Genomic DNA, 12,157 nt, shown 5'->3' with positions numbered 1-12,157 from the left:
AATGGGCCGAAAATCGGAATTGAAAATTTTCACATTTCTCGACGTTTTGAAGGTTTCTGAACGTTTTGGCATACCTCAGAAAAAATGGATGTGTGTGTGGGTATGTATGTATGTATGGATACAAAATTCCAGTCACGTTTCGGGCGCACGGATCAACCGATTTGAATGGTTCAAAAAAACATTTGATTCCTATTGATAGGGAGATGTGCTGATTAGTTTTTGGTAAAGGCAGGTCAAGCCGTTACGGAGATACGGAGCAAAGAGTGCAGAAAATAGACAAATCGAGTGAACGGAGCCTCCGATTTGAATGATCTAATAACATTCAATTAGTAATGATTGGTAGAAGTGATTATTAGTTTTTGGTAAAGGCAGGTTCAGCGTTTTCGGAGATACATAGCTAAATATTCAAAAAATGGTAGTTTTTAAGAAAACTAAGCGTCCGATTTGAATGATACAAAGAACTTTCAGCTTGTTTTAACAAAATAATTGATTTTGGAAAAAAATTGTATCTTAATTTTTTTTTATATCGAAAATAAATCAGATTTTATTTTTCATTCTGACTAAAGTTCTAATATACTTTAAATAAATAATTTTAACTTTGCAATTTAGTTTATATAATTCTTATAAATATTAGATAATTTTACAATATTTATAATACAACATTCAGTATTCCTCGAACATTTCGTTACGGTACGGGAAGTTCCAGCAGTTTGCCTCAAGGCTCGATGCCATACACCCCACTAGTTTAACTTTTAAAATTAGTCAAATTTTGCAAAAATTGGTATCGGTTTTTTGGCATTTGTCAAAATGAGACCTTTCATCGACATTTTCTCAAAAACGCCTGAACCGATTTCAGAAATTTAAAACCCATTTGATGTATCTCGATGAGCACTATAGTTTGTCAGTTTTGTGCGACGATCTGCCAAGCCGTTTCTTTGTAATTTGAAAAAAAGTGTTAAACTTTTTGTCCACATTTAAGCTCATGCTACCAAACCGATTTTAAAAAATCGAAAACTGTTCGAAAGATGTTAGTTGGGAATGATACTGATTAGTTTTAGGTGAAAATCTACCGAGCCCTTTCTTGTAATTAACTGTTGAAAAAACAATTTAAGCCGATTTTTATGGAACTTTTTTTTAGCGATATATCATGGTCTTATAGAACTTACTGAATTATTACGGCCTTACGACGAGTAGTTTAATTTTAAAAATTCATCAAAGTTTGAGAAAATGGGTAGTTTTTTTGACATTAGTTAAAATGAAAATTAGACGATTTACTTGGTATAACGATAGAGTACTTGGTTTTAATGAACATAGTAAACCATTAAAGTCCTACGGAAACTGGTTCAATTATAATTATTGATTAATTAAAATTATTGATCTTTGAAAATTTGCTTTAAGAGAATACTCCGAGTTAACGTGTTCTTTCGTTCGTTTGCAATGATGTGTAATAAATCCACTCGGAATACTTTTAATCACTCATAAATTAATTTATTTTTAACTTCCCTTAGGGTAAGTTATTGTAATGGGCCGAAAATCGGAATTGAAAATTTTTACATTTCTCGACGTTTTGAAGGTTTCTGAACGTTTTGGCATACCTCAGAAAAAATGGATGTGTGTGTGTGAGTGTGTATGTATGTATGGATACAAATTTTCGCCCACGTTTTCAGGCGTACGGATCAACCGATTTGAATGGTTCAAAGAACATTCGATTCCTATTGATAGGGAGAAGAGCTGATTAGTTTTTGGCAAAGGCAGGTCCAGTCGTTTCGGAGATACCGAGCAAAGAGTGCAGAAATTAGAAATCGAGTTTTTGAGAGAACGGAGCATCCGATTTGAATGATCTAAAAAACATTCAATTAGTAATGATTGGGAGAAGGGGTTTTTAGTTTTTCGCAAAGGTAGGCCCAGCCATTTTGGAGATACAGAGCTAAATGTACAAAAAATGGCAGTTTTTGAGAGAACTAAGCGTCAGATTCAATTGATTCAAAGAACTTTCTGCTTGTCTTAACAAAATAATTGATTTTGGAAAAAAAAATTTTGTTTCATTTTTTTTTTTTTTTTTTTTAATATTTTGTATATCGATAATAATAATTCAGATTTTATTCTTAATTCTGACTATAGTTCTAATATACTTTAAACAAATAATTTCAACTCTGCAATTCATTTTATATAATTCTTATAAATATTAGACAGTGTTACGATATTGATAATAATCTATTTGAAAACATTCAATATTTCTCGAACATTTCGTTACGGTAAGGGAAGTTCCAGCAATTTGCCTTAAGGCACGATGCCACCCACCCCACTAGTTTATTGATTAAGTCGATTATTGACACATATCGAGAAGTTCATGTAACTTGCCTCAAAGCAAAATACCAAACCAACTAGTTATTTTTATATTATTGACTGAAAATTTTCTCATTAAACCGCTGAAAAAAAACATCAATTTTAAAATGATTTAATCTGACTCGATTTTCGATAGAAACTTTTTTATATGGCATTTTTTTATGATTTGCCAAAACGTTTTTTTCTTTTGTTACATTCGTAAGTATTTTATATATGTTTATGTCTGAGTGCAGAAGTAAAACATAGTTATAAAACATTCAAAATATATTGAGTTTGATACAATATCGAAGACAATGAAGACTTGTTTTTAACTTCCCGAAGGAGAAGTTTATGTTTTCATCAAAAAATCCGAATCGCTAATTTTATGTTTTCTCGACGTTTCAAGCCATTCTGAATCGAATGAGACCAAATTTGGAAAAAGTATGTGTGTGTGTGTGTGTGTGAACAGATTTTTTGCCGTAAATCGACGTTTTCTCCAAAACGGTTGGACCGATTTCAAAAATTTAAAAGCCTGTAAAGCCTCAAAGAGATGTATCTCGATGAGGACTATCGTCTCTGAGTTTTGTGCGGCGATCGGCCGGGCCGTTTCTTTGTAAATTGCAGAAAAGTGAAAAATTTTTCGTCCACGTTTTAGCCCGCAATTCTGAATCGATTCTGAAAATTAAAAAACCGTTCGAAAGATATTAGTTGGGAATGATGCTGATTAATTTTAGGTGAAAATCTACCGAGCCGTTTTCTTGTAATTAACTGTTGAAAAAAAGTGTTAAATTTTCGTCCACATTTAAGCTCATCCTACCGAACCGATTTTGAAACATCAAAAACTGTTCGAAACATATCATTTGGGAATGATGCTGATTAATTTTAGGTGAAAATCTACCGAGCCGTTTTCTTGTAATTAACTGTTGAAAAAAAGTGTTAAATTTTCGTCCACATTTAAGCTCATCCTACCGAACCGATTTCAAAAAATCAAAAACTGTTCGAAAGATATTAGTTGGAAATGATACTGATTAATTTTAGGTGAAAATCTACCGAGCCGTTTTCTTGTAATGAACTGTTAAAAAAAATGTAAGCCGATTTTCATGGAACTTTTTTTGGCGATATACATCATGGTCTTATAGAACTTACTGTAATATTACGGCCTTATATTATTACAACAAGTAGTTTAATTTTAAAAATTCGTCAAACTTTGCTAAAATTATTATCGTTTTTTTTAAAAGTAGGATTGATGAAGTATATTATTTACACATTTTTTTGATTAAGTCGATTATTTACACATATCGGGAAGTTCATGTAACTTGCCTCAAGGCTAAATACCAATACCAACTAGTTCATTTATCAGTTTAAGCTGGAAGATGCAACAAAGTCGAGTAGTGATACCCAGCCCACAAGACGTCCTACCAGTGTTCCGGCTGTTAACAATTCAACGAGCTCTCTGTCCAGGGATTCTGCGGGTAACAACAATAGGAGTAGTGTGGCAGATCCTACGAGAATGACGAATGATGCCACCGTCACTGGTACTGGTACCGGTACTGATAACACGACTGTCACTCTACAACTGAGACGACCCACCAGGAGCACACAGGAGGATAAAGGTATTAGGATAGAATAAATAGAATAAATAATTGAATTCGTTTAGGTAAAAGCAATTGAAAATTTTAAATAAAATAATTTTTTTTTTAATCTTCGAAATTTTCCTGAACTTTAAAAAAATTGCAACTTTTTCAAAAATTTCAAACTTTCCAACATTTTTTTCAAAAAATTAAATTCAAAATGTGCAAATTTTGTAAAAAGTTAATCAAATTTATCAAATATTTTTCAAAAAAATTATAAATTTCGAATTTCGATTTACAAAAAATTTCAAAATTTCGATTTACAAAATGTTTAAATTTTTTCTTCAAAACTTAAAATCATATCAATATTTTTAAAAAAACAAATCGAATTTGTTCAAAAATTTCAAACTTTTCAACTTTTTTAAAAATCTTGGACATACGTTAAAAATGTGCATATGTTTTAAAAAAAATATCAAGTTGTTCAAATAATTAAAAAAAAACAAATTTTTCAAAAATTTATCTTTTCAACTTATTTTTAAAACTTTGGGCATAAATTCAAAATTTGCAATTTTTTTAAAAAATATCAATTTTTTCAACTTTTTCAAAAAAATTTCAAAATCTCCACATTTTCAAAAAAATTCACCATCCAACTTTTTTTTTAACAGTTTTGGAAATAGATACCAAATTTGCAATTTATATAAAAATATCGTATTTTTCAACTTTTTCAAAAAATTGCAAAATATCCACACAGATTTACAACAATTTCACAAATCAATTTTTTTTTTATTTTTGGACATACATTCAAAATTTGCAATTTTTTAAAAAATATCAACTTTTTCAACTTTTAAGAAAAAATCGAAATATCCAGATTTACAAAAAATTTTATAATTCATATTTTTTTTTGAATTTTTGGACATAAATTCAAATATTGCAATTTTTTAAAAATTCAAAATTTTCAACAATTTTAAAAAGAATTGGAAACAAATTCATAATGTGCAAATTTTTTAAAAACTATATCAATTTTTTTAACTGTTTCAACATTAAAAATTTCAAAATCTCGATTTACAAAAAATTTCAGAACTTAAAAACTATCAATATTTACAAAAAAAAATGGAACTTGTTCAAAAATTTCGAACTTTTCAACTTTCTTTAAAAATTATGAACATGAATTCAAAATGTGCTAATTTTTTTAAAAAAAAAAATACATCAAATTTTTTAACTTTTTCAAAAAAATTAAAATTTTCAAAATCTCAATCTTTTTCTTTTCATAAAATTTGAAAACTTAAAAAAATATCAATATTTTTTTTAAAAAAAAGATCGAATTTGTTCAACAATTAAAAACTTTTCACTTTTTTTTTTAATTATAGACATAAATTCAAAATGTGCAATTTTTTTAAAAAAATTTCCAATTTTTTTTTCAAAAAATCTACACTTATTTTATCAAAATAAAACTAGAACTAGAAATGTTTTTTGTATGTATGTTTGTCATTTTCGGAACTATGTATGTTCATTTTCAGGTTTAGTATCAATTTTAATTATTTGTTAGGAGATTGCAATTAAAATTGTTTTTAATTATGAAAATGTAAGAAAAATAGAATGAATTATATGAAACTTGATAAAAAAAATTAATAGAATTAAAACACAAATTTTTAAAACTAGTTGAAAGTCAAAAGTAGCATTTGGCCTTAAGGCAAGTTGCAATAACTTGCAACATTATTTTATAAATATTATTCTGTCTAATTTTAATGGACATAATATTTTTGCAATCGCATGGAAAAATATTATTGATCTATTCTTCATTATATTTTTTTTTTGTTATCTATATTTTATATATCTAACTATAATAATTTTTTTTTTCTTTTTGTAGAGCAAGATAAAGAAAATGATGTTAGAAATGCACAGGCGACACAGGCCGTCATTCAGAGACGACGGAGACCCAAGAGAAGGTCGACCGGTGTTGTTAATTTGGACATGGATGTAAGTAGAAAAAACTTTTTTAATTAAAAGTGTGAACATACTATATTACTAACTATAAGTTAAGTCCATAAATATCACACAATTATGGTATAGCTTTTATAATCTAAATACTTATTATTGTTTTACTAGAATGGCGGATACTATACCTACGGATAAATATCCGAACAAAATGAAAAATATGTTTATATATTATATTATATTTATATTTATTGAAATATATAAAATCCAAGTCAAGAGAAAGATCATAAATATAAATATTCCATAATTTTAATAGTTTTATTAAGACAAAACAATTTCAGAATACAATTGTTTCTATCAAAATTGATTATTTCGTTTTTAAACACTTTGATCTTGAACATGTACGTGGGTGATTTTTATTTAAATTATATAAATATAAGTCCAAAATGTGTAGTTTGTCTTCTAATAATTATGTATGTATTTAGTTCATATAATATATATAATATTCATGTATGTATTAATTCATTTTAATTTTTATTTCAATTTTATCATAGGACTTGGATCCTGACAAGCAAGATGGTGACAATGGAGCTGGTGGTGACAATAATACCAATGAGGTAAGTCCAGATTTTTTATTTTGTTTTATTTTTAAATGTATTATAAAACAGTTATTGGTTAGGTTCACTACGATTAATTAGATATTAAGCGGAATATAAATAATAAATATTCCATCACCATATGATATGTGAATAAAACCACTATTTAGTTTATGACATATATTGAAATTTACTCTACAACCTTCTTCTCTCGTTACTTTTGCTAGTCTCTCATAAAAAGTAATTATACTCATACCATTGTATCCCCTACCCCGAAGGGTCCTGGGTTAAATAAAAAAGCCCTGGTCAAATCTTGACCAGTTATTAAACTTCTTAGTTTTAATCTTTTGGATATCTGATTAATATGAGTTAGAGATTTTTATTTGATTTTTTTTTTATCCAGTTTTATATAATTAACTTCCCGTAGGGTAAGTTATTGTAATGGGCCGAAAATCGGAATTGAAAATTTTTACATTTCTCGACGTTTTGAAGGTTTCTGAACGTTTTGGCATACCTCAGAAAAAATGGATGTGTGTGTGTGTGTGTGTGTGTGTGTGTGTATGTATGTATGGATACAAATTTTCGTCCACGTTTTCGGGCGTACGGATCAACCGATTTGAATGGTTTAAAAAACATTCGATTCCTATTAATAAGGAGAAGAGCTGATTAGTTTTTGGCAAAGACAGGTCCAGCAGTTACGGAGATAAGGAGCAAAGAGTGCAGAAAATAGAAATCGAGTTTTTGAGAGAACGGAGCATCCGATTTGAATGATCTAAAAAACATTCTATTAGTAATGATTGGGAGAAAGGGTTATTAGTTTTTCGCAAAGGCAGGCCCAGCCATTTCGGAGATACAGAGCTAAATGTACAAAAAATGGCAGTTTTTGAGAGAACTAAGCGTCCGATTCAATTGATTCAAAGAACTTTCTGCTTGTCTTAACAAAATAATTAATTTTGGAAAAAAAAAATTTTGTACCATTTTTTTTTTTTTTTTTTTTTTTTTTTTTAATTTTTTGTATATCGAAAATAATTCAGATTTTATTTTTAATTCTGACTATAGTTCTAATATACTTTAAACAAATAATTTCAACTCTGCAATTCAGTTTATATAATTATTATAAATATTAGACAATAATACAATATTTATAATAATCTATTTGAAAACATTCAATATTCCTCGAACGTTTCGTTACGGTACGGGAAGTTCCAGCAATTTGCCTTAAGGCACGATGCCACCCACCCCACTAGTTCAATCTGTTTTTCTTACATTTTTAATATTGAAACCATTTTTAATTGCTATTTTCCAATTGAAAAATCAACTCTGGTTATATATATAAAGGGGGAGGTGTAAACAAAAAAACAAATGCACTTCACCCTGTGTTAGTGTTTTCTGCATTTAGCAGAGGTAGGTTTTTTGTGCCCCAATTCATCATTCTTTTTTCAAAAATTGATTCTCTAATTATAATTCAAACGTTTAAACACATTTGTTATTCAATTTGAAATATTTCGTTCTGATTAATCAGGTTTCTCTTTTTTATATTATTCGTATTCAAATAAATCTTAGAATTAAAACTAGGGGTATATTATAGGTAGTATATATAGAGTGCGGAAACAACTAAAATTAAGAAATGGCAATGCAGCCGTGTTTGCGAGTTATTTGTACTTCTTTATAGTTAATACTATACTGTTTGCGCCTCATTGTTAACTTCCCGAAGGAGAAGTTTATGTTTTCATCAAAAAATCCGATTCGCTAATTTTATGTTTTCTTGACGTTTCAAGCCATTCTGAATCGAATGAGGCCAAATTTAAGGTAATAGTATGTGTGTGTGTATGTGTGTGCGTGTATGAGAACAGATTTTTTGCCGTAAATCGACGTTTTGTCAAAAACGGCTGAACCGTTTTCAAAAATTTAAAAGCGATTCGATGTATATCGATGAGGACTATAGTTATTGTTTTATGCCACGATCAGCCCAGCCGTTCCTTTGTAAATAGCAGAAAAGTGAAAAAAAATTGAATTTTGAAAATTCAAAAACCGTTTGGGAGGTATTGGTTGGGAATAGACCTGATTAGTTTTTGGTAGAGATCGGCCGGGCTCTCTTGTAATAAAGTCTTAAAAGATTTTTTTTTCGACGATTTTATTTATTTATTTTTTTATGGTAGATTATAATTTATAATTAGGCTTATAGATCATACTAAAATATTACGGCCCTACGACAAGTCGTTTAATTTTAAAAATTCATCAAAGTTTGCAAAAATTAGATACGTTTTTGTGGCGTTGGTTACAATTCGACCTTTTTTCGGCAATTTCTCAAAAACAACTGAATTGATTTCAAAAATAAAAAAGCCATTCGATGAAACATGGATAAGCACTCGTGTTATTTAGTTTTTTTTTATACGGCTGAGTCGTTTCTTTCAAAATTATCAGAAAAGTGCAACATTTTCCGGCCGTGTTTTAGCCAAAAATTCTGTAACGATTTTAAAAATTCAAATAGTATTGGAAAGACATTACTTGGGAATTATGTTGATTGGTTTGGGACAAAGATCGTCCAGGCTGTTCCTTCGTAATTGATTGTTAGAAAAAATCTCGACTATTTTAATAATACTTGGTATGGCAGTAGAACACATGGTCAATGAACATACTAAGATATTAAAAAGCTAAGCTGAAAAATAGTTTTCCAAAAAAAATTTGTGGCAGATTTTTTTATTAGAAAGACTAACGTTCTGAGAAAGAAATTTGTCGCTACTAAAACAGATGTCGCACACAGTTATTATAAAAACTCTGTCAAGTGTACATAAACATATAGTAAAATGTAAAATATAAATATTGTAAATTGGTCTATTCTACCGTTTTTTATTTTTATTTTTACAACAATGTATATTTACTAGAGAATCATTTATTGGTTGCGCAGAAGGAACTTAGGGGATGTTCATTAATCACGTGATCGATTTCTAAGGGTTTTTAGATACCTCCGCCCCCAAACATAAAAAAAAAAAAGTTTGACAAAAATTAGTAAACATTTAAAAAAAATTGTTTTTTTTGTAAGTTCTGGTAGAAAATAAATACACGTCATATCTTACATGGCTCTTCTTTCCACCATGTGATTTTTTTTAGTAAACCTCCCTTTTGAACGAAAACCGTGTTATATGAGTTTCGTGCTATAGAAGGGCCATCGCGTTTTTAGCTTTTCTTAGCATGGAAACCGCGTTTCAAGGAAAACCACTTAATAGGAGGGTTGACTGACTGTACTTAATTTTTTTCGTTTTTAGAAAACCAGAAAATGTCGAAATAATGACTTTGTTTTACATATTAACTTCCTGAAGGAGAAGTTTGTTTTCATCAAAAAATCGATTCGCTAGTTTTATGTTTTCTCCTGGACGTTTCAAGCCATTCTGAATCGAATAAGACCAACATTTGGAAAAAGTATGTGTGTGTGTGTGTGAATAGAGAGAGAATAGATTTTTTAACTTGTCGTGTGTTTTTATGTATTTCCATGTATATATGTATCCATGTATATTTATTGGTGATTATTATTACGTCAAGTTTGAAATTAGCCAAACGTTCGTTTCTGTCTTGAAATAGAATTTCGATTTGTAAACACCAATGTGAACTCTTGCGCCTCGAAACAGATGCTAATACTGATGATATGCTCATTCTTATTAATAGACTACTTTATTATATTATAATATACTTTATATATTCTACATGATTGTTTATGAAATATCAAAATCCACTTAATACGTACAATCCAAAAAAAAAAAAACTACACGTAAACGACTCTTCAAAATCTAAACTTTATTACAAAATAATAGTGTCGGGCACAGAACAGATTTTTTGAATAGATCATGCTTTGCATATCTATTTTATTATACTTTTGAAATTCTCATGATTATTCCGTTGCCAAAAAAAATCTTTCATCATTTTAATGCAAATCATATCTTTGCCTACTTTTTTTTCTCATTCAGTCCGATTTCTATTTTTGGCCGCCACTGATCTAAATCTGTCGTCTATTCAGATCAATGTAACAAAACGTTAATTTTTTTGGCAACTGCTCTTCTTTTCTATATTTCAATATTATTATTATTGTGATGGGAAGTTAATTTTGCGAAATTCTTAGAAATAGAGAGAAAATCTATTTTGGATATAACAAAAGGTATAAATTGACGACAGACGGTACATGTTGTTCTATTAATCCAGATCTGTCTTGGATTTTGATAGACAGATCGTGATTTATGAAATTAGATGATTTGGTTGACACTTTTTGATGATAAATAGAAACACTGGACACGGCCAACTTTTATTAGCGAATGTAGTACTACCTAAATTATAATTATTTATTCATAATAGAAGCATTTTCCAGAATGTCCTTCGAAAACATTCTTCACCTACGTTCTCATTTATCTACTTGAAGTCTCGAAATGTTGTACTTTTTCAGGAGAAAGGTGGAAAATTTCAATATAAAGTCACACTCATTTAAAATGGTCAAGTAATTTCTAGATTAGTTTTTTATTTTGGAATACTACATTTAGTTAGGGAATATATTGCAATAAAATTATCACCGAATACTTTTAATATTGCAAATTTTGGAACAAAGATGGAACTCATGGAGCTACTGCTAAAAAATTTGGAAAAATCTTGATTCATACATAAATGGTGTCCAATATTTAGGAATGTTCTGCCAAAATTTCTGGTAACATAAATCATCTAGAACATTTATGAGCAATACTACTATTACCACTCAGATTGTGAATCATGTACATAATGTGTGAAACCATTATCAAATATGGAATATTAGAAATTTTTGGTATACTTGCATTCAAACATTTGTGATATTTCTAAATTTTGTTTTAGACATCGAAAATATTTGGAATTTCTTACATACTTACTGCATTGAATTTCGTATACATTGAAATTTGTTTTGAATGGCCATAGAATTATCTTGAGTAATTAACTTTTTGGCATACCTTAGAAAATTGGATGTATGTGTGTGTGTGTGCATGTGTTTGTGTGTGCGGATACAAATTTTTGACGACGATTTTGGGAACACCGATCAACCGATTTGAATTCAAAAAAACATTCAATTCGTATTGATAAGGAGGCGTGCTGATTAGTTTTTACGAAGGCAGGTCTAGCCGTTCCGTAGGCAAGAAAGGCCAAAAAGTGCCAAAAACGTTAACTCAGTTTTTAAGAGAACGGAGCGTTCGATTTTAATAATACAGAAAACATTTTACTTGTACTGACAAGATGAAGAATTGATAAAATTTTCATGAAGGCAGGTCTAGCGGTTTCGGAGATCTAATGAAAAAAGTAAAAAAAATGCCACCTGGCGGTCAAAAATGATCATTAGACATATGCACATCAAATTATCAGATACTTTATAGAGATTTTAACAATAAGTATAAATTTTGTTTACATTCCTATGGGTTCCGTACCAATGTTTATCCGTCTTTACGCGCTTCGATATTTCGTTTCTATGCAGTTAAAGCAGTGCGATTGCTTTGAAAAAGAATTTCCAAAATATTTCAAAATAATTTTTTCTTCAAAAAGTCTTTTTTTTTCAAAAGTAAATTTTTGTCAAAAATTTATAGTTTCTCAAAAATCTAATTTTTTTAGAGTAATTTTTTTAAAAATATGTTAATCTTAAAAAAAAAAAATATTTTGGTACGAGATGTTCCAGCAATTTGCTTTAAGGCACGATGCCATGCCCCCCACTAGTTTTATTTAATAATTATA

General features: G+C 29.1%; 1 protein-coding gene across 10 annotated transcripts in view; it reads left to right on the top strand.

The window, feature by feature from the left end:
* The window catches only part of LOC113375662 (protein phosphatase 1 regulatory subunit 12C), a 173,164-nt gene that overhangs the window by 104,912 nt on the left and 56,095 nt on the right, over positions 1-12,157 (top strand). For 2 of the 10 annotated variants that reach the window (XM_026615593.1, XM_026615594.1), the window contains exons 12-13: positions 3,686-3,938; positions 5,764-5,873. The exons of 7 other annotated variants lie outside the window; for them this stretch is intronic. In XM_026615593.1, the coding sequence (XP_026471378.1) occupies positions 3,686-3,938; positions 5,764-5,873 (363 nt within the window). Of the gene's footprint in view, positions 1-3,685; positions 3,939-5,763; positions 5,874-6,385; positions 6,449-12,157 lie in introns of all 10 variants that reach the window. One more of the 10 variants, XM_026615592.1, reaches the window with a different exon arrangement.

This window comes from Ctenocephalides felis, unplaced genomic scaffold, assembly GCF_003426905.1.
Source record: "Ctenocephalides felis isolate EL2017-DRISC unplaced genomic scaffold, ASM342690v1 CF-g0.4_SCAFFOLD_01886, whole genome shotgun sequence".
In the NCBI taxonomy this organism is placed as follows: Eukaryota; Metazoa; Arthropoda; class Insecta; order Siphonaptera; family Pulicidae; genus Ctenocephalides; species Ctenocephalides felis.
Note: the sequence above shows the minus strand (reverse complement) of the source record. Positions and strands in the feature narration are given on the sequence as shown.